At 57.3% G+C, this 25317-nt stretch overlaps 4 protein-coding genes across 11 annotated transcripts; 2 read left to right on the top strand and 2 right to left on the bottom strand.

The window, feature by feature from the left end:
• Positions 1 to 373: 373 nt before the first annotated feature.
• On the bottom strand, positions 374 to 7563 carry MCM7 (minichromosome maintenance complex component 7). 3 transcript variants are annotated; one of them, XM_004781810.3, is made up of 16 exons: positions 6499 to 6881; positions 6307 to 6403; positions 6134 to 6213; positions 5682 to 5846; positions 5389 to 5513; positions 5134 to 5314; positions 4693 to 4830; positions 4279 to 4428; positions 4017 to 4131; positions 3797 to 3928; positions 3459 to 3542; positions 2834 to 3227; positions 2520 to 2603; positions 1784 to 1952; positions 885 to 994; positions 374 to 742 (listed from the first exon to the last, which is right to left on the bottom strand). In XM_004781810.3, exons 4-16 carry the CDS (start codon positions 5814 to 5816, stop codon positions 541 to 543), a joined length of 2019 nt encoding a protein of 672 aa, XP_004781867.1. In that variant the 5' UTR covers positions 5817 to 5846; positions 6134 to 6213; positions 6307 to 6403; positions 6499 to 6881; the 3' UTR covers positions 374 to 540. The 3 variants fall into 3 exon arrangements, with proteins under 3 accessions (XP_004781867.1, XP_004781866.1, XP_004781868.1); XM_004781809.3 differs by lacking the exons at positions 6307 to 6403; positions 6499 to 6881 and adding an exon at positions 7407 to 7563; XM_004781811.3 differs by lacking the exon at positions 6307 to 6403.
• A 74-nt stretch (positions 7564 to 7637) lies between these two features.
• Positions 7638 to 11396, top strand: AP4M1 (adaptor related protein complex 4 subunit mu 1). Of its 2 annotated transcripts, none has more exons than XM_045075058.1 (15): positions 7638 to 7909; positions 7991 to 8099; positions 8439 to 8545; positions 8631 to 8727; positions 8861 to 8971; positions 9050 to 9130; positions 9338 to 9400; positions 9508 to 9574; positions 9680 to 9733; positions 9870 to 9976; positions 10078 to 10172; positions 10440 to 10484; positions 10701 to 10751; positions 10883 to 10994; positions 11132 to 11396. In XM_045075058.1, exons 1-15 carry the CDS (start codon positions 7653 to 7655, stop codon positions 11351 to 11353), a joined length of 1578 nt encoding a protein of 525 aa, XP_044930993.1. In that variant the 5' UTR covers positions 7638 to 7652; the 3' UTR covers positions 11354 to 11396. The 2 variants fall into 2 exon arrangements, with proteins under 2 accessions (XP_044930993.1, XP_004781874.1); XM_004781817.3 differs by having other exon boundaries at positions 7723 to 7909; positions 8011 to 8099.
• A 142-nt stretch (positions 11397 to 11538) lies between these two features.
• TAF6 (TATA-box binding protein associated factor 6) lies at positions 11539 to 25238 on the bottom strand. 5 transcript variants are annotated; one of them, XM_045075057.1, is made up of 15 exons: positions 25103 to 25238; positions 16395 to 16610; positions 16204 to 16290; positions 15904 to 16057; positions 15671 to 15727; positions 15450 to 15569; positions 15089 to 15234; positions 14916 to 14993; positions 14708 to 14809; positions 14434 to 14616; positions 13702 to 13776; positions 13455 to 13580; positions 12779 to 12952; positions 12341 to 12538; positions 11539 to 12105 (listed from the first exon to the last, which is right to left on the bottom strand). In XM_045075057.1, exons 2-15 carry the CDS (start codon positions 16548 to 16550, stop codon positions 11725 to 11727), a joined length of 2037 nt encoding a protein of 678 aa, XP_044930992.1. In that variant the 5' UTR covers positions 16551 to 16610; positions 25103 to 25238; the 3' UTR covers positions 11539 to 11724. The 5 variants fall into 5 exon arrangements, with proteins under 5 accessions (XP_044930992.1, XP_004781876.1, XP_004781878.1 ...); XM_004781819.3 differs by lacking the exon at positions 25103 to 25238 and adding an exon at positions 20500 to 20708; XM_004781821.3 differs by lacking the exon at positions 25103 to 25238 and adding an exon at positions 20521 to 20544.
• CNPY4 (canopy FGF signaling regulator 4) lies at positions 20810 to 25059 on the top strand. Its single transcript, XM_004781822.3, has 6 exons — positions 20810 to 21053; positions 22869 to 22995; positions 23093 to 23189; positions 23422 to 23544; positions 24048 to 24165; positions 24260 to 25059. Exons 1-6 carry the CDS (start codon positions 20939 to 20941, stop codon positions 24418 to 24420), a joined length of 741 nt encoding a protein of 246 aa, XP_004781879.1. The 5' UTR covers positions 20810 to 20938; the 3' UTR covers positions 24421 to 25059.
• Positions 25239 to 25317: the final 79 nt, after the last annotated feature.

The following is a 25317-nucleotide window of genomic DNA, read 5'->3' as shown; positions in this document are numbered from 1 at the left end:
CCACCTCCCTGTGCCACCCTGCAGCTCCCTGTCCTCACCCCTGAACAAAGCTTTAGAGGGAGAGTTGGCAACAGAAGGTCTGAGCATTGAGGCATTTCAGGAAGCAGACAAGGGGAGGAGTTGCCTGAAGCCTTGTAGTTCACCTCCGCAAGGTGAACCTCCAGAGCCGGGAGGCACAGTAGGACCGGGAAAGGGACTGGAGACCAATCTTTCATGTCATCTCCGCACAGCGGACTTACAGGCTGGGGACGCAGCAAGCAGTAACCGTGCCTGGCAGGTAGAGCGGGCGCATTACTCAGTCAGTTTATGGAGTGAACCGGGTAAGAAGCACGAAGGGAACAAGGTAAGAATCTAGAAAATTCTTAAAACCTTGTCTGAATAGAATAAAGCAACCTACAAACACTTTATTAGCAAAAAGAATAAAACGAGTGCAGTTCAGGAGAAACGAGGGGGTCCTCTTTTCCCCTCAAAGGCACCACGGGCTCTTTTGGGGGGCGGGGGTCACCACACGGAACGCAGAGTCTCACCAGCAGGATGGACTCAGACAAAAGTGATCCGTGTCCGGGCGGTATTAACCTGCCAGACGTTTAACTCCTCGTACTCATCGAGCGCCGCTTGGAACTGGGCAGGGGTGAAGCCCCGGGAGATGCAGCGCTGCTCCGCCTCTGCAAAGCGCACGCTCCGGCCGTCGGAGACCAGCTCCCGCACAGTGGCAAATATCACATCCGCGGGCCTCTGGGTCCTGTAGGGAACAGCAGGGCGGTGTAAGGTCAGAGGACCATCGGCCATGTTAGCGCCGAGGCCAGCACCACACACGTGAGGATGCGGGAGCCGTAAGGCTAAGTCGCCGGGGCAGGTGAGGCACGGGGCCTGGTGTGGCTCACCTCGCCGCCTGCCCCTTGTCGCCCAGCAGGGAGTCCTTGGACATCTCCATGAGCCTGATGGCTTCGTTCACATCTTCCTTCTCCACTGTGTCCACCATCCGCAGCCGCGCCTGCGGGGAAGGGAGGGAGAGATGGGCACGGGAGGAGGGGAGGGAACCACCTCAGGGGACCCCCCCACCCCGCTCCAGCTTCAAAAAGGGCAGCCCGGAAGACGAGAGGAGAGCCCCCCGCCCAGCAGCCGCAGTGCGGGGCCGGCACTGTCAGACCGAGACAAGTGCAATGCGCGGGCAGCGTCCAGCAATTGCCCAAGTCTCCGCCTTGCAACGCTGGCCAGTCCCGGGCTTCCGCTGTCCTGTGAGGGAGACCAGACCCTCCGGAGCACCCCTGGGCTCCCCACCACGACAGACAGAGCAGGGGGAGCTCGGCCAGGAAGGCGGCTGGCAGAGAGGTCGCGTCCCCGGGGCTCGGGAAGTGCTAGCTCAGCAGTAGGTCAGGTAATCACACTACCTGCACGAACAGCACTTTGGAGCCCCCGGGACCAAGGTCCAAGGTGTGCGGACAGAACTGCAGGTTTCTAGCAAGGACGGAGGACACGGGGGAGCGCAGGCGACCCCCCCCCCCCCCACCGCCGTGAGGCTGGAGCAGCGGGGCAGGCCTCTCCCTCCAGGGACGCCGTGCGTGCCCTGCCGGAGCAGCAAGTACCCACAGTGCGGTAGCCCGCAGGACCGCTATCTGCACTGTCAGCACTTTAGCACCGGCAGGGCCTGAGCGGGAGGGAGGCGGCCGCAGGCACAGCGGGGCCGGGGTGCTGGGGGGGGGGGAGGTGGTGAGGGGGGTGGGGGCTGGCCGGGGAATGTTGGAACGGCCCCCCCGCTGGCGGAGCGGGCCCGGGCGCTCACCAGAGCCGTGGACAGCCGCAGGACGGCCAGCAGCGTCCGGGCGGAAGTGTAGGTGGCGTCCTTGCTGGCCCAGGCCTCCCGCCTCATCTCCACGTAGGCGGCCGTGATGTAGTCGGCCAGAGACTCCGGCACCGTGGGCTGCTTCTCCCGGCACATGGCGATGTAACGTCTGCGGAACAGGTTGGTGGGAAAGCAAGAGTTCCCCACTGAAGGCAACACCTGCTCCCCCAAGTAGGAAAAATTCGCTTGAGCACCGCTGGAGTTCTCCCACTGGCACCTTCCAAATGACTTCAAAGTTTTCAGAAAAAGGATTTTACAGGAAAAATCCACCAGTCATAAAAGATGGTCAAGTCCCCTCTCCTGAACCTAGGACAGGGGCCCCACTGTGCTTTGTTGACTGCAACAGAACAAGACAACAGGGACAAGACCAGGAGAACTGGGGGCGCCTGGGGCCCCTCGGAGCAAACCCATCAACTCCACGGAACAGGGTCCAGCCACTCCTGAAATCTGGACCTGCCTCCACCCGAGACGGGCAGCTGGCGAGAAAGGCTCTGATGCTAGGTCTTGTGAGGCCACCAGCGGGGTGGGGGTGGGCACAGACTCCCTGCTCTCAGCCCCAGAGGGGAGCGGGGCCGTGGTGAGAAACACCCGATTCCAGGAGACGCACACACGGCCCAAGCTGCTGCCATGTGGGGGGGACAGGCCAGGCACGCTGGCCTTGCCCCCGCTGTCCTACCTCATCAGCTTCATGTCCAAGGGTTCAAACTGGGCTGGGGGCTGGCGGCTGTGCTGGTGCACGTAGGTGATGTGCTGGGCCAACCTGGGCAGAGCGGAGGCAAGCAGACCCGTTCTCCTTGGGGCCACATACCCTGTGCCCCGTGCCTCTACCCACGGCTCAACCCACCAACTCTTCACAGTGTGGAATCCTCACTGGGGTTTTAGTCCCGACTCCCTATCTCCCGTAAGCAGGAACTGGAAGGGTTTCCAACACCTCCTCCCTCCCCACGGAGCACTAGGGCGGTGTGTCCTGGAGCGCTGAGCTCCACTTACCGTAAGTCATTGTCCCGGTCAGGCCGGTCCTGGATCAGCCACAGGAGGTCGAATCGGGAAAGCAGGGCAGCAGGAAGCTGTATGTTTTGCTCCAGGCTGCGGCGAGGGTTGTAGCGCCCGTAGGCAGGGTTGGCGGCAGCCAGGATGGAACAGCGGGCGTTGAGCGTGGTGAGAATGCCGGCCTTGGCGATGGAGATGGTCTGCTGCTCCATGACCTCGTGGATGGCCGTGCGGTCGGCCTCCGCCATCTTGTCAAACTCGTCGATGCAGCACACGCCCTGGTCGGCCAGCACCAGGGCCCCGCCCTCCAAGGTCAGCTCTCCGGTCACCGAGTCTCTGAGCACAGCTGCTGTGAGCCCCACTCCCGAGGAGCCCCGGCCCGTGGTGTACTGGCCTGAACGACACCATCAGGAAGAGGGAAGAGGCAGACACGTTGAAGAGGAAAAGAACAAGGGCAGAAGCAAGGACAGGACGGAGGTGGGGCCCGCCGGGTCCGGGGCTTCCCCAGGCCTCTGAAATCGAGTGTTGGCTCCGGAACCACGTGCCCTCCCCGACCCCCCGAGGAACAGAGAAGCATAGGGCCCCGAGGTCTGGTACATTCACCCCTCCCAGGGTTGTTACTCACTGCGGGGCGCCAGGCGATCGATGTAAGACAGGAGCTGAGACTTGGCCACACCGGGATCCCCCATCAGGCAGATGTTGATGTTGCCTGGAAGAAGGGTTGAACTCCAGCTGACCCCTTCTCTCCACGCGCGCTGCCCGACAACACGCACTCCTGAGGTGCTCCCCGACAGCCAGCGCTACTTCTCAAACCCCCACCCCGCCCCGTGCCCACGAAGCCCGCATGCTCTCTTATTCTGTGACACAGAGGTCCCAGATTTGACTTGTCACAGAACGCTGGACCCTTGACATTCTGGCTCCCTCCCACCTGCCCTGTCCCCTCCTTCCCTCCCCCAGGCTTACCCCTGATCTTCATGCCCCGAGGAGACTGGTCGACCCCTCCCACCAGCAGAAGCAGCAGAGCCTTTTTCACGTCTTCATGCCCGTAGATCTCTGGGGCGATGGAGGCCGCCAGCTTCTCATAGAAATCCTCCTCTGCGGGGAAGTTTAGAGTAGTTGCTGGGGGGATGGGGGGGGGGATCAGAAAGAAAACCCCGTTCCCAGGCCCGCCCAGGCCCCGCACCTGCAATGTGCCTCAGCTCCTCCGCGCTCAGCTCTCCTGCCACAGCCTCGTCGTCGTCGCTCTTGTTCATCTTCACGACCCGATGGGCCTCCAGGTAGGTTTCAGAGAGGAGACCCTTGGGTGGGAAAACGCCAGGACACGGATGAAGGCCCTTTCACTGGCATTTGTGCTACGTTGCCCCTGACAGTTCTCTTGGAGGGGGGTGGGGGCGAGAACGGAGGCAGAGAGAGCGCATCTTTCCTCCTTCAAGCCCCTTTCCTACCTGTACGACCTGTCGGAACCCAGTGCGCAGGATCGGCAAGAAGATACCAGTGACACTGACGTGGTCCCCGGGCTGGGCGAGCCTCGTGTTCTCGCCTTCTACCAGCACCGTGATGCTCCGAGGGATGTTTCCCACAGGCACTTGGTCACTCTATAGGGGAGAAAGCCCGCGGGCAAGGAGGAAGGTACATGAAGCCGACGAGGCCCTCATCTTCTGGGCCTACGCATCCCACCCCGCTTCTCAGCCTGAGGAGCCAAAAGAAGGGACCCCGAGATCATCTTCGCCAAATCTCCCTCCTGCTCTAGGTCACCCCTCTGCCTCAGCCTCTTTTTCTTCCTTCCGCTCTGCGAGTGGCTGCGGAACCTGAGTGGACACCTCAACTCTCTTTCCCCAGGCCCTGTACCCCAAACTCACATGTTCCTGCATCTTCATCTCCTGGAATTTGATGAATTTGGAGCCGCGTGTTTGCAGATACAGCCGCCCTCCTGAGCGGTTGGTCTGGCACTCTTGGCTCGGGCACATGATCAGAGGCATGAAAGTAGGGGACTGGATCTGGGATGTGAGGAAGGAAAAGCAGAAGGAAACGAAGTCAGTCACCTGAGTGAACACTTCCTCCCCACAGCACCCACCACAAATGGTGAAGGAGGTCTTGACCCGTCCTGAGCGAAATGATGATACGAACAAAAAACACAAAATAGATGAAACGACCACTACAGACCAGAAAAAGACCAGCAAGTGAACACAGTCACGTTTTACAAGAATAAAATAAACGACAAATAAATATCATCACACAAACCAGTTCTGGGCAAAATCACCAACAATTAAATGTGTTTCTATTCCTTGCTCTGTACGTACCGGCTGGTAGGTCTCCGCCCCACACTGGTCACAAGTGTAAGTGGCCACCACCATTCTGGGTTTGACTTCAGAGACACGAGTGACAATTCCACGCACAGTGACCAATTTCCCCACAGAGTCAGCCCGCACTTCCCGGATCACACGAGGCTTGTTACTGCTTGGGCCTTGAAAGTACAGCTCGCTACGTGTAGAAAATGGTCACATTAACGTCCTGGAGAACAAATTCCCATAGCCCCCCCCACGGAGACCACTCACAATCTGCGCATGAGCTCAGGGGGGTACTGGTTTTGCGGGCTTCGGGCTGCCCCAGGGTCACGGCTACGCTGCTCCATCATCAGCCGGTGCTCGATGTAAACATCCAGAACATCTTTGTTTACCACCTAAAGAAAGATGAGAAAAAGGAGGAGCTGAATGAGGTAAGCAAAGACCATGAAGGGCACGAGGCAGAACTGACTGCTCTCTTTCTGCCAGCAAGAAAATCACCAGTATCCGAGAAGCTTCCCAAAAGCAACTTGTCCCTCGCCCTGCGGTATTCTGCAACCACTCACCTCCCTCTCCTTGTACTGAGGAAGCAGCTCCTGCACAGCGTCGGCGAAGAGCCTTACATAGCGCCTGGTGTTCTCACAGATGGAGTCCACCAACTCGGGGTCGTCCTCAGCTACATCGTCTAGGTCTACGTACATTGCCACTTGCTCCCGATGAGCCAGTCGAACCTGCGGCAAGAAGAGACAGCAACGGAGCCACGCTTTACCAGACCTGGCAGTGTCCACCCACCATAGCGGAGAAAGACCAAGCAATACTCCCTTCTCAGCCCCCCAAAGACATCCTAACTCGTAAAGTACACTCTAATCTTTAAACATGTACAACCACACCCACTTACTAAGTACTAAATAGAACACCCCAGCGATCATTTACAACACATACTTAAGAAAATCAACCCGAACACCTTTTACAACTCCTTAAGCAAACACCCATTCCCTCCACTTTATCTTAAACTTACCAACTGGTTCCCGTATTTGAACTGTTTCTTGCCAAATTCATCATCCTGATAAAACTCCTGTAGGAATTTCTTAACCTTTTCTGGAAAAAAAATGTAAAACCACCAGAATCAGTCTTTCAGATACTTTGCCAAAAAACCCCTTGATGCAAACCTAAAAAACTCGCTTCGCTTACAAAATGTATGAAGTAATCAGTTTACATGAACATCGAAGAAAGCCTTTGTAATTCTCCCCAAGTAGAACAGAACTCCTTCTCACAAGTCCGTTCCTACCTACGGAAGAAGGGGCCCCGGGCAGTTAGAGCATTACCCAAAAACCTACGCCCGCCCCCAGGGAATTCCAGGCTCTTAGTTAAAATTCTCAGTACCCCTTTCCCAAAGGGCTCCCGCACTCCGCCACACACTCCGAGCTCAAGGTTCTCAGCTTTTCTTCCACGCCCAAGAGTCCGCCTTTTCTTTCGGGCTCCTCAACCTCTCCACTAGGCCCGTGCTCCACCCCACCCCCTCTCCCGCCACTGCTTCCGCTCTTAGTAAACAAAGAAGCACATGGGCCCAGATGCAGCCGCCTCACAGCCCGGGATTCCTCCGCCCAGGGCGGGAGCCCGTCCGGCGATTGGCCCGCTCGTCCAAGGCCGCGCCGTGCCGCCGCACCTCCTCCTCCCCGGGGCTTCCGCGAAGCCCCCCAGTTCCAGGCACGCCCCCGCCCCGAGCAGCTCTCTCCAGGGCCGCCGCGCGGAAGGACACTGTTTACACACGACACTCCCTCCAGCGACGTCGCGCAACTTCCGCCCGCCTTCACTTCCGCTTGGAGGTTGGCCTAAACTGGCCAATCCCGACGCGCAGCGGCCCGGGCCCGCCCGCCCCCGGGACTCCGGCGCGTCTCCGAGGGACGCGGGCGCTCCGAATGCTTAAGGGCGCGGAGTTAAGCGAACCCGGGGTGGCCGTCCCTGCGGACGCGGGGCCCTTGGACAGGGTCTCCTGAGCTCTTGGGTTTTCCTGGGCGCGACGCTCTCCTCTGGAGCCCCCAGCCCGGCTATCAGACCCCCCACACCCCGCGAACCCCCCACTCCTTCCCCAAACAAGATGACCGACTCTTCTCCGACCTCGGTGGCCCGCGCGCCTCTCAGGCACCGTCTGCCTCGGCCCCGCCGCCTCCCGATCCTGCCTCTGGCCTCGCGCACCGACCCCAGACCCCCAGGACGCCGGTTCACACCAACAGGTGTTGGCCGGAAGGCTTCCTGCGCAGGACGCTCCTCCCAAGTTTGCACACCCTCACCTTTCTCGAGCACGTAGTCCTTAACTGCCATTGCCCGTGCGGCAGCAGTTGGCGAGTTCAAGGTTCTCACTCCTGGGACGGCAGAAAGCGTCCGCGCGGCGGGCTACTCAGGACCAACCGAAATTGGCGCGAAACGTCGCGCCCCACGTGACCGGCGCCGCTGCGAGCAGGCCTATCAGAGAGGAGGCTCTTCGCCCCTCCCAGGCCCCAGCCTCGGCCAATTACCGGGCGAGCGTGGACTGAGTGATGGGGCAGCATCGCGGGCACCGGGAGGAAAAGGCGGGACGGGGCGGGGCGGGCGCCGGGTTTTCCGCGGTCCGAGCTGGCAAGGGCAGAGGAGAGATCGCTCTTAAAGGGCCAGCCTCCTCGCGTCCTTTTGTTCCGGGGCCGCAGGGCGGGGCAGGCCAGACTTTCGCTGTCTCCTTGCCTACTCTCCGGAACCGCCATGATCTCCCAGTTCTTCATTCTGTCTTCCAAAGGGGACCCGCTCATCTACAAGGATTGTATCCTTGACCTGCGGGGCGGGAGGAGGGGCCTGGGTGGGAGTAGCGCCCCAGAGCCAGCCTGTGTCGCTGACTCCTTAGCTGCCCTTCCTTCCGGTCAGTCCGCGGGGACACTGGCGGTCGGGATGTGGCCGAGCTCTTCTACCGGAAGCTGACGGGACTGTCCGGAGATGAGTCCCCGGTTGTCATGGTAACCAGTGGCGGGGCGTGGGGTAGGCTCCCGTCGGGCTGGGAGTGGGGGGCGCCTCCTTCCGCCCGGCGCTGTTTCCCTGAGAGCTTGTGCTTGGTGGGGGGGTACACGCTACCAAATAATCCGAGCGACAGTTTCTCGAGCGCTAACGCTATACCGGGCACAGCTCCGCCACTCCGGAGTAGGTGCTGGGGACTCCCTCCGCCGACACATTAAGCAGCTGGGTCCCGGGCGGGGGTGGGGGTGTCCCTGGCTCACCCCAAGGCCCACCGCTAGGAAGTCTCGCGGGCCCTTCGCACAATTCTGTCCCTAACGCTCTCTTCCCCGCCTCTGCCTCAGCACCACGATGACCGTCATTTCATTCACATCAGACACAGCGGCCTCTATTTGGTGGCCACGACTTCAGAAAACATTTCTCCCTTCAGCCTCCTAGAGCTGCTCTCCCGGTGAGGAGGGCAGGACCGGGCACCGGGGCGCGGGGATGCGCGCGCGCAGGAGGATATGCACGCTCCGACCGCCCTGTTTTCTCAGGTTGGCCACTCTCCTGGGCGATTACTGTGGCTCCTTGAATGAGGGGACCATCTCCCGCAACGTGGCTCTTGTCTACGAACTCCTGGATGAAGTGCTGGTGAGGGCCAGGGGGTCTCCTCCACGGCACTCCACACCCTGCTGATGTGTGCTGGGATGGGGAGGCTGAGTACATTCATTTTCACCCCTTTCCTGCGCTGATCACCCACTGGCTGTCCTTCCTCTGCCGGCAGGACTATGGCTACGTACAGACCACGTCCATGGAGATGCTGCGAAACTTCATCCAGACAGAGGCTGTGGTCAGCAAGCCCTTCAGCCTTTTTGACCTCAGCAGTGTTGGCTTGGTTAGTCAAGGGGAGGAGGAGGAGGAGGGTTGGTGGGTGGCGTCGAACCTGAAGATTGTTGCTTTGGGTGCTTTCCAGTTCGGGGCCGAGACGCAGCAGAGCAAAGTGGCCCCCAGCAGTGCAGCCAGCCGCCCCGTCCTGGCCAGCCGCTCTGACCAGGTGAGGACAGGTGTGATGGGTTCAGACCCTCTGATTTTTTTCCGGGGACGCCAGAGATGGAGATCCTTGCGTTGCTAGATGTGGATTATCTCTTCCCTAACCCCCGTGTCCCCACCCCGGGGTTCTAGCCTCCACTGCCCTGTCCTGTTTGTCCACTTGAGGACACAGGCTGTTCAGCCTCCAAGCGTCCAAATCTCTCTTCCTCAGAGCCAAAAGAACGAAGTGTTTTTGGATGTGGTCGAGAGGTTGTCCGTGCTCATAGCCTCTAACGTAAGTTTGGGCCCCCAGCCCTGAAGCTGAGGACAGACGGCATTTGGAAAATGTCTGGGGCATTGCGGGGTGTCACCTCTGGGCATTGAGCTCTCTGCTATTCTTAGGGCTCGTTGCTGAAGGTAGACGTGCAGGGAGAGATCCGGCTCAAGAGCTTTCTTCCCAGTGGCTCTGGTGAGAAGTGTGTAGGCTTGGCCCAGGGTGGGTTCTGGGACAGGCTCCTTGGTGCCTTGTACGGTGGTATCTGGCAGCCTTTTCTGACATTCTTTTCTCTGACAGAAATGCGCATCGGTCTGACGGAGGAATTTTGTGTGGGGAAGTCAGAACTGAGAGGTGAGAAGAAAGTAGGTCTCTCGCTCCTGCATCACCAGCCGGAAGTGGCGTGGGACAGAGACACGTTCTCGCCCAGCTCGCCCCGGCTGCTCTTCTCTCCCACACGTGGGTTCCAAGAGACTCTCTCTCCTTCCAGGCTACGGACCGGGGATCCGGGTGGATGAGGTCTCGTTTCACAGCTCAGTGCTTCTGGAAGAGTTTGAGTCTCATCGAATTCTGCGCCTACAGCCCCCTCAGGGCGAGGTGAGGATTGGGCTGGCCTAGCGTGTTCCATCCACTATGGGGAAGGGAGGCAGTTCAGGGGTGAGGAGACCAAACTGATCTCCGTTCTTGTCTGGTCCCAGCTGACTGTGATGCGGTACCAACTCTCAGACGACCTCCCCTCCCCGCTCCCCTTCCGGCTCTTTCCCTCTGTGCAATGGGACCGAGGCTCAGGCAGGTGAGACCATTTCCCTGTTCTAGAACTTCTCTGAAGTCTAAGCTAATACCAAGATGCTCCCGAAACTCATTACGGAGGAGTGGTGGTAACAGGATAGAAGTCAGAAAAAGACACCCTCCCCACAACGTGGATTCAGCCCTTAGTGGATCCGTTGCTTGGGGCACGACCCAGCAGCAGCCACGCATGGAGGCCGCGGGGTTGTGAGGGGCAGGGGGGTGAATGGGAGGATGTGAGCTGCCAGTAACCCCACCGTGCCCTTCCACCCAGGCTCCAGGTTTACCTGAAGTTACGATGCGACCTGCCCCCAAAAAGGTACAGGCGGGGCTTAGCCTAGCTCCTTCTGCAGGGGGGGAGGACACAGGGCCCACATACCTACTGCTCCTGCCTTCAGGTGCATCCGCCAGCTTCAGAATCCTGTTCCGTTAGAGGCAGGAGGGCTGGGGAAGGGGACGGGGGAGCACTGGTGCTGATCCCTAGTTGTGATGTGAATGAAACACGGGGCTGACTCTGTTCCTTTTTCCTTTGCAGCCAAGCTCTCAATGTCAGGCTGCACCTTCCCCTGCCACGAGGGGTGATCAGGTTAGTGGGCGAGCCACGGGGGCTCGGGCAGTTGCACCCACTTCCCTGGACGAGAGGGTGGCCCCGGGAAGGGTGGAACTGGCCTGCCCCGGGAAGGCAGGGACTGAGCCCAGCGTTTCTCCGAATTCCAGCCTGTCTCAGGAGCTGAGCGGCCCCGAGCAGAAGGCAGAGCTGGGGGAGGGCGCCCTTCGCTGGGACCTGCCTCGGGTTCAGGGCGGCTCCCAGCTGTCAGGCCTTTTCCAGGTACAAGCTGCGGACTCTCAGATCCTCCCCTCCGCCTGCACGTTCAGCCCCAACCCGTCCCTCCTCCTGCGGTGGGCCTCCCCGCTCTCCATCCTCTCTGGGCCTCAGTACCTCTCCCCGGCCTCTGTCCCTTCCAGATGGATGTTCCAGGCCTCCCCGGGCCTCCCGGTCAAGGACCCTCCACCTCGGCCCCTCTGGGTCTGGGCCCTGCCAGCCTCTCGTTTGAACTTCCCCGGCACACGTGCTCCGGCCTCCAGGTTCGCTTCCTCAGGCTGGCGTTCAGACCGTGCGGCAACACCAACCCCCACAAGTGGGTGCGACACCTGAGCCACAGCGATGCCTACGTCATCCGGATCTGAGGCTCCCCAGACCGGGCCCCAGGCAGCAAAGGTGGTCGTCTGGGCAGCTGGAGAGGATGACCCTATCTTGTCCACCTTCTGGCCCGTGGCTGTGGACCTGGCTGGGGCGTCCTGAGAGGCCCGGAGAGGAGGCCGGGTTGGCAGGCTCCACCTTCCCGTGGTACCTGACACAGGAAGGGCCGAGGTGGATCAGAACTTACAAATCAGACTTTTATTCTGAGGAACTGGCTGTACAATATCTTAAAAAAAAAAAAAAAAAAAAAAAAAGGAACACGGAGGAAGCAAACTATTACTTCCTTCGACCCCGCACGCGCGCATGAGAGAGAGACACAGAGTTGAGACAAAAGAAAGTTGGCAGATGTGCAACAGCGTTAAGGCGCAGGCTGAGGGGAGCCAGACCCAGGGGGCTGGGAGCCATTAGCTTTCGGAGTCCCTGGAGCCGGAGGGGGGCTATCCCCAGCTTCCTGTTTCCCCCCACACAGGGCACTGCCCCCCAGCGGGGAGGGGGCTGAGGACGCGGGAGGAGCCGGAGAAGGGTGGGAGGCGGGGCCTCCTTTGCCCTCCCCCGTAGGGGGGAGAGAGACCACGATGTACTTCTGGACGCTGCCGGGCCCAGACGGAGCCGTGCTGGGGGGTGCGGTGGTGGCAGTGGAGACCAGCTTGACGATGGGCTGCACGCTGGGGACTGTGGTGGTGACGGGAGAGGTAGTGGTGGAGCCTGAGCCAGGGGCTGAAGTGCTGAGGGACAGGACCTGGGGGAGGGAAGGAAAGGCGCTGCCTGGGGGAGCCTGGAGGCTGCTGCCAGCCCGAGCGCGCTGCTCAGGGACGAGCGGCCATGGCCTCGTGGGCCTCCTCAGAGTGCCCCTTCCTGCTCTCGTCTTTGGGCCCAGAGGGAACTGGGCTCTACTCTGGGGCCCCCAAGGTACTTGGAGGTAACCCTGGTCATGCTCTCCCCCTCTCCCCCCGGTCCCACATGGCCCCCGGTACCTGTTGGGTGGACGAGGCGCTGGAGGAGGACGACATGACAATAAACTTGGTCGGAGGAGGGGACGGCTGAGGCGGGGCGGCAGCTCGCGCGGACACCAGCGTCTGCACCGGCAGTGCGATGGAGCCTGGGACCTTCAGCAAGCCAGGGGTGCGAGGGCCGGGCTGAGGGGCCTGTGAGAGGGTCAGCGTGGGCCGGGGCTGCAGGAAGGAGAAGCGGGAAAAAAAGTCAACGTCTAAGAAAAGCAGGGTCCCCTGTTGCTGCTCCTCGGCGGGTCTCCCTGGGGTTGGGGAATCATCCACAAAGGGGGCCTGGACTCTCCCCAACACTGCTCTCTCAGAGGCCCTGTGTTTTCCAAAAGCAAGCTCAAGTCTGTGTGAGTGCCGCCCTCCACGTGTTTCTTCACCAACCCCCGCCCCCTCACCGCCGCCATCACAGACCTGAGTGATGGTCAGAGTGGTCCTATTGACCTGCTGAGCCTGGAGGGCGGCCTGGGCCCGGGCCTTGACAACATGGGAGCAGAGGAGGGGTCCGAGGGACCCAAATTCTGCCCGATAAGCATCCTGATTGTCAGGTGGCAGGCGCAGCTTTGCCAGCACAGGGGCACAGTGTTTCTGCAGAGAAAGCAAAAAGCCAGTAGGTGGAGGCCGGGCCCGCGGGGAAGGGGAACAGGGAAGGGGTGAGGAGGAGACGCCTGATATCTCAATATGCTCCTGGCGCAGGCCAGACTGCTGGGGTCACCGTGTGTGTAAGGGCCACTGGCTTTTCTGCAGAAGAAAACAAGCACCCACTGGTGTGACTGGGCGGCTTGCTGAATTCACTGGTGATGTCTAAGGGGTGGTTGGTCCATAGGGTGAGGCCTTGCACGGAACGGAGCGCAGTGACGCAGAAGCCTTGGGCAGTCCCGACGGGGACGTCCTGGGCTGAGAGTTATGATCTCTTTTCTTACTTAACCTCTCGGTGCCTTGGTCTCCATCTGCACAGCAGAACTGGGCTCTGAATGTATGAGGCAAGTACAGGACGAGGGAATAAAAGCCAACCCTGGCTGAAGATAGTGTTGTGTGTGTGGGGGGGGATAGAAGTGCGGAGAAGTGCAGGGATGGGGGCTCTGGTCACCAGGAGGAGGCTCTGCACGTGGTCCGCTCCGATGCGGTCAATGTTGCTCAGCACAGGGCCGTCCAGGACGCTGCGGATCCGCTCCCCCTCCTGCTGCAGCCGTGGCAGAATCAGAGTCTTAATCACCTGTTGGAAAGGTGAAGTCAGGATCCCGGGGTCACCATGGGGTCTCCCGGGTGGGGCTCTTGCCCACTAGGACCCAAGATAGCTCCTTTCCTCCACGCTCCCCCTACTCCCGGGGCCTCACATCGTGTCCCAGCTCTGCCAGGCCGGCGATGGAGCCGTAACGCGTGGTCCACGGAGTCTTCTCGTCCACCCAGCTCTGTTGGGGAAGGAATTAAAAACCTGGGTCAAGGGGCCTGCAAGGCGGCGCCTGGGCGGCTCCGTGGGTTAAAGCCTCTGCCTTCCGCTCAGGGCATGGTCCCAGCGTCCTGGGATCGAGCCCTGCAGTGGGCTCTGCTCAGCAGGGAGCTTGCTTTCCTTCCTCTCTCTCTGCCAGCCTCTCTGCCTACTTGTGATCTCTGTGTCAAATAAATAAAATCTTTAAAAAAAAGTGGGGGGCCTGAGAGACTATTAAGGACCGAGTCTCATGAACATGCTTTTATTGTGAATCATTAAGGCATTACAGAGAAGGCCCGAGTTCGAGGCCCTGCCCCTCTGCCCTGTGTTTTCAGTGTCCTTTCCTCGCTCCACACTGACTGGCCTCTGGCTTGGCTGAAGACCTTTGTCCTGGTCACCACCCTGGGTTGGAGGGATGAAACTGATTACATTCCTCATTCTTTAAGATTTATTTACTAATTTGAGGGGGAGGTAGTGGGCAGAGGCAGACGGAGAGAGACTCTCAGGCAGACTCCCTGCTGAGCACGGGCCACCACAGCTCAATTCCACGACCGAGATCACGACCTGAGCTGAAATCAAGAGCCCAGCGCCCAGCCCGCTGAGCTGCCCAGGCACCCCCACACTCCTGTTTCTTGCTCACCTTGGTGAAGGTCTTGGTGATCCGGGACTGGATGTTGTTAGTGGTTGTGCTGAAATGCTTGCAGATCTGGGCCACGAGGCGGGCAGCAAAGTCCCGAAGGGCCCAGTGATTGTCCACATCTGGCCGTAGGCACAGCTGTCTGCTCACAATGCATGTCATCACAGCCGGAATCAACTCGTGCACCTAAGGAAGAAGGCGAGAGCTGGCGGATTCAGACAAGCGGATTCTCGCTGGCGGCCCTGGTGGGGCAAGGGGGGCGGGCAGGGCGGCTCACGTATTTCTCGAGGTACAGCGTGGGGTTGTCCATCAGCGCCTTCACCATGCGCATCAGGTAGATGAGCAGGGCCAGATTGTTCTGCACCACGTTCACACGGACCTGTGGGGAGACGTGACGGGACAGCGAGGCCCTCGGGTGAGCTCCCCCAGCGCCGCCTCACCACCCGGAACCTGCTCCTCCGTCCTAGCCATCTGCCTGCGCTCACCCCCTCCGAGATGAAGGTGCTGAATCGTGGCAGCATCTGATAGAGCCCCGGGTCCGTCGCAATGCTCTGCAGAGCCTCCTGTGGGGGGAGGGCGTGAGTGGGGGAGGGCGGGCAGGGATCCGTGGGGCTTCGGGGAGGAAGGGACCCGGGGGGCGGGGGCAGTGGGGCCTCACCGCTCTCTTGGCCTCACAGGAGCCCACGCAGGCCTCGGTGATCTCCTTGTAGTACAGCTGCTGCTCCACAGACAGCTCGTGGATACTGCGCGGCTTCAGCCGCAAAGGGGCGCCCTCCAGCAGGGGTGGCGCCTTCTTCTCTTTCCCTGGGTGAATCGGGAAGACAGGTTTGAAAACAAAAGCTCCAGGAGAGGCCTTGGACAAGACAAACCTGTGCTCCCCACCCAGTGAGACCCGGGCCTGGCTCCTTTCAGGGCTCCCTCGCCACAGGTCTCGCCCCCTGCCCAGCCCTCAGCCGCCTCACAGCTCACCATCTGGCTCTGGCACAGGAGCCGGGGAGGCCTGGCCTAGCAGTACTGACCTTTGCCGTCGGCTGGAGCAGCCCCTTGACCTTTGCCTTTCAAGGGCCCATCTTCCTCCTGGCCTGGCTTTGCTGACTTCAGGGGTTCCGTGGCCTCAGCCTTCTGCTGTTCTTTGGGAGCTGGTGGCAAAGCAGTCACAGCAGGGGTGACGAGAGTGGCAGGGGTTGGAAAGGAAGGAGAGGGGAGGGGAGGTGGAGGGCTGGGCTCTGGACAAGGTTACCTGGGGGCGGATTTTCTGGGATGGCCGGCTGGCAGCCTTCGATGCTCAGCCAATGAGCTGCAAGGAAAGAAGGTGTCAGATTGAACTGCGGGCTGGACGTGGACACTAAGGAGCCCCCCTGTGCTGCTCCCACTCCCTGCAAGTCACAAGCCATCTCACGCAGCGGGCTTCCCCACTCGCCACCCCGACCCCCTTCCCCTCCTCCCCACCACCTTGCTCTCCCTGCCCCTGACCTTTGAGGCAGACGTCCAGGGGCACCCGGGGCAGAGGGGTATTGATGATGTCGCTCAGATCAACCTCCTTCTCCTCGTAGAAGTAAAGCTCCCGGCCCCCGCCAGAGGCGAAACGGAAAGGAATGAACTCCTGAGCGTGGAAGCCGTAGAGTGGCTAGAGGAGGAGAGAGACACCGGGGTAAGAAGGGAGCCCGAGGAGGCACGGCTGAAGGCAAACGCAGCACCGGAGAGGACGGGTCTCACCACCCTGCCGCCGCCCCCGGCCCCCGCGCCCGCCTCAACCCTATGTGTCCCAGTCACCTCGACATTCTTTAGCTTCAGCGCGTAGTCAATGTCACTGGTGGTGAGTTTCTGCCGCTTCCCCATGTGCATGAACTTCAAGGCATCCTGGGGGGTGGAAGGCAGACAGACATCAGCCTGACAGCTTGAAGAAGGGTCCTGGGCAGCGCGACCTTGACACGATGCATGGCTGGGTGGACGGGTCAGGTTACCTGGGCAATCTCCTTGATGCGGTAACTGACCTCATCGGTCAGCAGCTGGCAGGTCTCCTCCTGAATCTGGGCGATCCCCATGGACTCGGCCACCACCTTCATCGACTCGGAGGGCAGCACCGTGTTGCTGAGTTTCAGCTTCTTCTCTTCGGCCATTCTGGAGCCCTGCCTTCCCTCCCCCAAAGAGTGACACCCCAGGGTGGAGAGATGGAGACCCTGGCAGGTGGATGCGGCGGGCAGAAGAGATTTAAAAAAAAAAAAAAAAAAAAGTCAGCGCCAAGGGTAACAGAAGCAGGTAGCAATCCGCAGCGGCACACAGTGTACTGAGCTCCGATCCTGTGCCCGGTGCTGGGCAAGGTGAACAGACGTGGCCTCGGTGGAAATCCTGGCCCTCGATTCCCTAGCTGGGTTATTTGGGCAAATTACCGACATTCTCCCAGCTCTGGCTTTCTTCCCCATATTTGGGATGCGGAACGGGCCTGGTTTCCTGAGGCGGTTTGGTGTACGCCTGCGCCTCTCCTGCCCCTTCTTGCACCATTATTCGTGCTTGACGCACACGCAGTAACAGATACAACGCTCCCACTCTGAGCCCATACACCCGTACAACTGAGCGTGACGAGAACACACACAACCACCCCGACCAGTTCTTACTTTAAACTCATGGCCGTGAACTTCGAACGAACCCCTCATGCTGCCGGACAACCGCTCTTCATCTGCTACACCTCTGTGCCCTCAGTCTCCCTCTGTCCCATGTGACACCTCCTCTCCTCCTTCTTCAGGCCATCAGAAGAGACCTCCACAGATTCCCACGACATCTACCGACCTAACAGCACCGGCACCCACATCCTCTGCCTCCTCACCTGCTACCTTAAATATTTATTTATTTATTTTTTATTTTTATTTTATTTTTTTTTAAAAGATTTTATTTACTTATTTGACAGAGAGAGATCACAAGTAGATGGTGAGGCAGGCAGAGAGAGAGATAGAGGGAAGCAGGCTCCCTGCTGAGCAGAGAGCCCGATGCGGGACTCCATCCCAGGACCCTGAGATCATGACCTGAGCAGAAGGCAGCGGCTTAACCCACTGAGCCACCCAGGCGCCCCCTACCTTAAATATTTAAATAGGCTCTACACCCAGCACAGAGCCCATTATGGGGCTTGAACTCACGACCCTGAGATCAAGACCTGGGCTGAGATCAAGAGCTGGACACTTGGGGTACCTGGGTGGCTCAGTCGCTAAGCGTCTGCCTTCAGCTCAGGTCATGATCCCAGGGTCCTGGGATCAAGCCTCACGTCTGGGATCCCTGCTTAGTAGGGAGTCTGCTTCTCCCTCTGCTTATGCACCCTCTCAAATAAATAAATAACCTTAAAAAAAAAAAAAAAAAAGGTTGGATGCTTAACCACCCAGGCATCCCCAACCTAAGAGAAGCTGCTTGGGCCTCTCACCAACTCCCAACACTGCTTCCTCCCGGCATCTCCACCAAGGTTTCAACCTACCCAATCAGTCATTCCGGCCAGCCTACAAAATGTGGTTACTTCTCCCATCTTAAGAAAACAAAACGGTGGTCTATCCCTGCAAAGGAATGGTTTTCAGCCTTAAAAAGGAAGGAGATTCGGACCTGTGCCATACCACGGATGAACCCTTAGGACACGATGGTGAGTATAATCAAGCAGCCACAAAAGGAGAGATGATGTACGATTCCACTTACGTGAGGTTCTTAGAGGAGTCAAATTCACAGACTCCGCAAGTGGAAACGGGTTACCGCGGGTAGGGCAGGGAAAAATGGGCAGTCAGTGTTTGATGGCAACTGAGTTCCAGCTTTACAACATGAAGAATTCTGGAAGGACGGATGGTGTGACAGTTGTATAATGAGGTGAACATACTTAATCCCACTACGCTGTATACTTGAATTGGTTTAGAATGATGAGCTTTTGTGTATTCCACAATTACAAATATAAAACAATTTTATTTTTTTCATTCCACTTTCTCTCCAATATATACCCCCGGTTTCCAGCTCCTCCTTGCAACCAAACTCCCTGAGTTATCTTAACTTTCTAATTCCTCTCCTCTCTTCTCCTGCACCTACTCCAAGCAGGCTTTGGACACCACCAGGTCCCTGAAACCACTCATCAAGGTCACTGATGACTCCACATTGTTCAATCCAAGGTCCACTCTCCCTCCTCATCATACTGACCTGCCAACAGCACACACTCTAGCTGACTACTCCCTCCTGAAAATTCCTTACTCTGCTGCCTTCTGGCTTTCTTTCTACCCCAACTGGCCACCTCCTCTTGGTTTCCTTGACCAGTTTTTCCTCTTCTCATCTGCCTAATGCTGGATCATTGTAGGCTCGATCTTTGGTTTTCTTCTGTAGCTGCACGTGCTCCTTTGGTGATGTCAACTACCCTCAATTTTTAGTATTGATAATAGGCCGACAGCGGCCAAGTTTATATCCTCAGCCAAGAATGTTCTTTCCTAACGTCGGACTTGTGTATCAATCTCTCGACTTAAAATCTCTTCTACAACTAAGCTCCTACAATTTCTACAACTAAATCTCCCTCCCCATCTGCTTTGTTTTTCTTCATCTTCATGAAAATGCCGTCTATCCAGGAACTACATAAGCCCTCACATCAAATCGGCCTGGTGACCCAACCTGATTCTCCCCTCCCATTGCATGGCCAAGTTGCCATCATCTCTCGCCTGGCTACCTTCCACAGTCTCCTGAAAAGGTCTTTCTGCTTCCATCCTTGCTCCCCACATCTATTCCCAACACAGCAGCCAGAGCGATTCTGACAAAAGAGAAGTCACACGAGGTCATTTCTCTGCTCAAAAAGCAGCCAGAGCGATTCTGACAAAAGAGAAGTCACACTAGGTCATTTCTCTGCTCAAAATGGCTCCCCATTTGCCACAGAGTAAAATCCAAAATTCTAATTACAGTCTATAAGGCCCTTCATAATTTGCCCTCTCTCCCTACATCTCTGGTCTGCTTTCCTTCCTTCTTCCATCTTGTTCCAGCCCCAATGTCCTCCTACTATTCAAACCTCCCAGGTAAGCTCTTGCTTTATGACCTTTGCTCTTTTCCTTCTGTCTCGAATGCTCATCCCCAGATGCCAGCTTGGCTGCCTATTCCCATCACCCTATTTAGCACCGCACTCCAATCCCACTCTGGTTTTCCCCTTCAAGGTATTTAACATCGACTAACAGATAATGTATCATTTCTAATTATTTATCACCACCACACCTTCCCTTTCCACCCCCCTCCCCCCAACTGTGTGGACAAAAATCTGTTATGCTCACCGATGTATACAAGATCCCACACCGGTACCTGAGCATCTGTACTCAGTAAATCATTTGTTGAATAAATCAGTGAATTATAAGCCTTAGAGATGTAGGTGTTCGATAAATACACGGTACGATTCTCAAGATGAACAAGATACAGGTCCCAGCTTGGAACCTGATTTGTGGCCAAAAGGAAGGTGGCTCGCTTGAAGTTGGCACTAGGAAGACTACTGTCAAAAGTGTTTAGGACTGACTGCGGGGTGTTGATGGGGGCGTGCTGGAGGGGTGAGCGCGGGGGCGAAAGAGAATTTGGTCTCCTCCTCCACTGTGCCTTATGTTTAGGGAACACATTTATTCCACGCATACTCTGTGCCTGGCGCCGGGTATATAAGACACTGTCGTATCCCAGAGGTCACTGGCGAACTCTTACTAAGTCTTCAATACCCTCCGTACCCTCTGCCAGTAACAGCTCACAAAACACGCTACGACCTCAGGAGCCCCTCGGGTCAGTGGAGCCGGCAGGAAAGCTTCACAGAAGAGGGCTAACTTGAACTGGATGTGGGTAGTGGCTTCCCCAGCAGGGAAGCGAGTCGAAGCTCCCCGAGCAATGGGGTACAGCGTGGAAGAAGGTGCTGAGAGCCCACCTCATCCCCCCAACATCCTCCAGTGCAAACACACACGCACACAGAGAGTCCGCACGCGAGCGGACACACAACCCACCGTCCTCCTCCAGGCTCCCACACAGACCCCTCAAAGGGCCTAGTCCCGGGTGGCACTCAGACCCGCCCCCGCCAGCCGAACGCCCCACGCAGAAAAAGACTCTCACCGCCGCCAAAGCGCCGCTCACCCGGCGCTCGGCGCCATGTTGGCCCCGCCCCCTTCCAGGAGCAGGTCCTGGCAGAGACGGAGAGGCAGTCACTGCCCCTTCCCCGAGCCCGAATGAGTCTCTTGGGCTCACGGCCTGAAGTGGAATTAAAAGCGGATTTTTCTATCTACGTGCAAGGAGCACACCCTCCTGCTAAAATTACTTCAGTTTATACTTTTACTACCCGGCGGCCAGGACCCTAGGAAGCGCCACAAAACCTAGGCGGGATAGCCAGGAGGGCAACGAGGCCCCACCCACTTCCGGCCCGGAACTGCGCGTGCGTCTCCCAGGCCTAGCTGGATGGAAATTCCCGCCGACCCCCTCGGAATTTAAAGGGCCCGCTGCCTTCCCGAAGTTGGTCTGAAGGCAAGGGCTTGTTGGTTGTGGACAGCACTTGGTCATGGGACCTGTACGGTTGGGGATGATGATTTTCATTTTGGCTGTGTATGGCGCTTGGGTTGCGACGCCGAAGGAGGAAGACGATGACACAGAACGCTTGCCCAGCAAATGTGAAGGTATCTAAAGGGAGTGGCCCCTATTCGCATCCCTCAGCCCATCTCCTTAGTCGGGACAGGACCAAATGGACCGTGATTGGCGGGCCACTCGATCTCCTTGAAGACCTGAGGGAGATTCTGGTGGAGCCTGGCTGAATTCGAAGGGGGTCAAGGGAGGGAATGCATAAAGCAACCCCACAGCTGTGGCACTACAATTCCCACAGGGCATCCAGAGGAAGTCCGCTTTTTCTTGCTTGCGTAGCCGCATGGATCTGTGGGAATTGTAGTTCAGAGACTATAGGCCCGGGATCACCCACTCTACTGAGCATCTAAAGTGTGTCCCCCCCCACCCCGCCATGACACTAAACCTAAGCCTGGGGAGCCTGCAGGAGCTGGGTGTGAGGCTCATACCTATGGACATCCTGTGCTCCACCCCTGCAGAGAAGCTCTCAAATTACAGGCCCCACGCTGTAGGGAGGGTTTGGTTGTATGCAAATAACGCCCTGAAGCTCATAAAGAGGCCAAAGAAATGGAGGAGGTTCCCCATACGTGTGAAGTTTTGCGAAGTGTGTGTACTTATGGATTTTACTGTGAGCAGCGTCTTATGTGGCTTCATGACAGTGGTGACTGGGTGGGGGGGGGGCACCAGGGCTGCACCACTGAGTTTCCTGATTCCCTGGTTTGTTGCCTTCCTGACTTTAATTTCTTCCCTGTATTCTTTTTCCCCTCAACCCACCCCACCCTGCATTTCCGGATGACCTGAGCCTACCTTGCCTCTCCTCCTTGCTGTAACACCTCTGCAGGCTTCCTGCTGCAATCAGAATACACCCGTTTCGGGCACACTATAGACGTCTCTTTGCTGTATGGCCCCCACCGCTCTTATATTTCTGTACCTCCGCTCCTGTCCTCAAAGTGCCCATGATTCAGCCACACTGAACTTCACAGCTGTCACGGAGCCGGCCTTATCCCCTTGCGCTCTGTGGCTCAGCACACTTTTTCCCTTGGCCTGAAATAACCCTCTCCCTTCTATATTTGACTCTTCAAGACCGAGTTTAGATGTCAATTCCTTTGGAAGCCTTCTTCCTTTTCTGTCACCTCCCACTATATTGTAAGCCCTTGGAGGGAAGGAGAGTACCTGTGTCTCCAAGGTCCTAGCATAGTGCCTGGAACATCTTAGGCACTTTTGTTACCTGCCCTGTGTTGAGCTTGCTTGGTACTTCTTTGTAGGCCACTCCCTTTCTTGAGACCCACCTCATACCAGGTCAGGTGCTAGTTGCTAGCAGACAGGGTGGCACCAGACGCAATGCTCATCCTTAAGGAAATCACAAGCTAGCAGCAAGTCAGTAAAAGGCCACTGAATGCATTTTGTGTTTCCTAAAGAGACCGAATCTCTTGTTAACCTCTAGTGTGGGGCCCATCACACCGCACTGTCATCATTTTTACCCAGCTACATCAGCAATGTCCCGTGGATAGGGACAGCGGGTCTTATTGCTCTCATGCATAGAGGAGCTCAAAAGATAACTGCAGAATAAAAGCAAACATTTATACAGTGCCCACTATATGCCAGGCATTATTCTAGGGGCTTTACCGAGCTTGATTTATTTAATCCTCACCATACGCCTACGAAGGAGGTTCTGCGCTATTGTTATCTCAATAACAGGTGTGAGGTTTTGCGGAGGGCACATAACCAAGGCACAGCAGAATTGCCACACAGCTATTAAGTGGCTGAGTCAGGATTCTAACCCAGCCAGTCTGGCTCGAGTCTGCTGCTTTTGCTCACCGACAGAATGAGTTGTGGGAATGTTTTTTATCTTTCACATCCTTGTGGACATCTAGTGTGTAAGTTGCTGAGCCTGGAGCTGCAGGAAAAGCTGAGTCGCACTGGCCGATCTCGGGAGGTGCTGGAGCTGGGGCAGGTGCTAGACACTGGCAAGAGAAAGAGGCACATCCCCTACAGTGTTTCGTGAGTTACTCTTGTTGATCCTCTACCTTCTAACCCCGAGGGATGCCTGGGAGCTCCTACAGCATCTAAGAAATCTTTGTTTCCTCTCTTCTCACAGAGAGACAAGGCTGGAAGAGGCCTTGGAGAATCTGTGTGACCGGATCCTGGACTACAGTGTTCATGCCGAGCGCAAGGGCTCACTGAGATATGCCAAGGTCAGACTCTTCCCTAGGGCAGCGTCCCACTTTTCAGAAACAACAGTGGGTATCCCCTGGGACCCATATCTCTCTGGCTCTGGAGAGCATCCCCTCCGCATTGTTAGACTCCCTCACGTCGCCCTCATGGAGTTCACCCCTCAGTCTATGGTAGTTGACACAATGCAGCTGTGGCAGAAGGGGAAGGAGGTGGGGCAGTGAGCTGGGCTGATCGCAGATTCCCGTCTCTCAGGGTCAGAGTCAGACCATGGCGACGCTGAAAGGTCTGGTGCAGAAGGGGGTGAAGGTGGATCTGGGGATCCCTCTGGAGCTGTGGGACGAGCCCAGCGTGGAAGTCACGTTCCTCAAGAAGCAGGTAGGACATGATACTGCACTGCCCAGGGCAACGAGAAGGGAACCTAGATCCTTGGGGAGTCCACCTGCTCCAGGCTGAGCAGGGAGAAGGGGACAGAATGAGAACTCTGTCATTGATTAAAGTGGGCCCAGAAACATATCAAGGAATAATAATAGAGGCTGGTAATATCTACTACCACATAGTGAGCACCTACTATGTGCCAGATTTGGACCCACATACTTTCCAGCTGCTGCCTCATTTTACCCTCACAACAACTTTATGTGGTAGGTACTGTTACCATGTCCCATTTTATAGGCAGGGAGCTAAGACACAGAGTGTTTAATAGCCTACTTGGCAGAAGAGGTGCTAGTAAACGTTTGGTTGAATGAATGAGGATCACCGCCTCAGGAATCCAAGTTTAGCTTCCTGCTCTTCATGGTGGGGTGGGCAGGCAGGAGTGAAGAGCAGGAGGGTTTCCAAAGCCCAGCAGAGTAGACTCCCTTCTGACCCTTGTACTTGATCAGTGTGAGACAATGCTGGAGGAGTTCGAAGATGTCGTGGGAGACTGGTACTTCCATCATCAGGAACAGCCTTTACAGCATTTTCTCTGTGAAGGTCATGTGCTCCCCCCTGCTGAAACTGGTAAGTGTGTGGGGCTGGCCCCTTTGCCGCCAAGCCACAACCTCCCCTACCCCCCAGACGAATATCTAAATTGCTTTTCTAACACCCAACCTAGCGTGTCTACAGGAAACTTGGACTGGAAAGGAAAAGATCACAGATGGGCAAGAGAAGACAGAAGGGGAGGAGGAACACGATCAGGAGGAGGAAGAAGAGGAAGAGGAGGAAGAGAGGATCAACACACCAGGGCACTCCAAGCATGACCCTGAGGATCTTTGACTCTTGCCTTTGAGCCCCCAGGAGGGGCAGGAGTCACGGAGAAGAACCCTCTGAAATCTGAGCTCTCTGTGCTCCACATAACGGCATGTGTGTATGTGTGAGTGATCCCACCCCGGAGCTTGTAGCTGTTCTCACCTGTCTGCTCTCAGGTAGGATCCTGGTGGTGCAGCCTAGCAAGGCTGTGGGGACAAAAGCAGGAGCAGGAGGCAGAAGGCCTGCTCCAACAGACGAGTCCTCTGCCTGCCATCTAGCCCCTTAACTGGCAGGTGTGTGTGTGTGGTGACAATGCTGAAGGCTTTCCCCTTTAAATCTCTCTACTACTTCCCACCCCACCCAGAGGTCAGTGAAGCCATTGGAGCTATGGGTCTAAGGCGAAAGGCACTTTGTCCTTCGGGTCCGTTTTTAGATCCCTACAAGAAGAAGCCAGCTTGGATATTCTCTACGACCTATACCCACAGCCTGCGTCAAGGCTACAACCCAAGAAACTGAACAAAAAAGGGGACACTATGAAGATGGGGCGATGTTAAGTTAGGTGGGGTAGATATTTGGTCTACTTCATACGAATTTCACCGAGGGCCCACCGTGTAATTTCACAGGCGCCAAATTTTCTACATCGCTAGTAAATTTTTTAAAATATCACCTGGGCCCCTAGTTTCAAACAACTTCCCTGCACACATCATACCTGGCCGATATAGCAGCGCCCAGAGAATGGGGCCGTTGGTCGCCCGCTGTTGGAAGCTAATGGTGGTTTGTAATTTGCAGTCCAGGGAGGCTGGCAGGGGTGCCCCGGCTGATAACCATTTAGGCGCGGGGCCGTGCCACGCTCTCGGCGCGCGCGGGGGAATGCACCGGAATTAAGCAACCGCGTCCGGCAGCGCGTCTCGGCCACCGTACTCT

Source organism: Mustela putorius, unplaced genomic scaffold (genome assembly GCF_011764305.1).
Source record: "Mustela putorius furo isolate JIRA1106 unplaced genomic scaffold, ASM1176430v1.1 tig00000139_pilon_pilon_pilon, whole genome shotgun sequence".
Taxonomy (NCBI): domain Eukaryota; kingdom Metazoa; phylum Chordata; class Mammalia; order Carnivora; family Mustelidae; genus Mustela; species Mustela putorius.
Note: the sequence above shows the minus strand (reverse complement) of the source record. Positions and strands in the feature narration are given on the sequence as shown.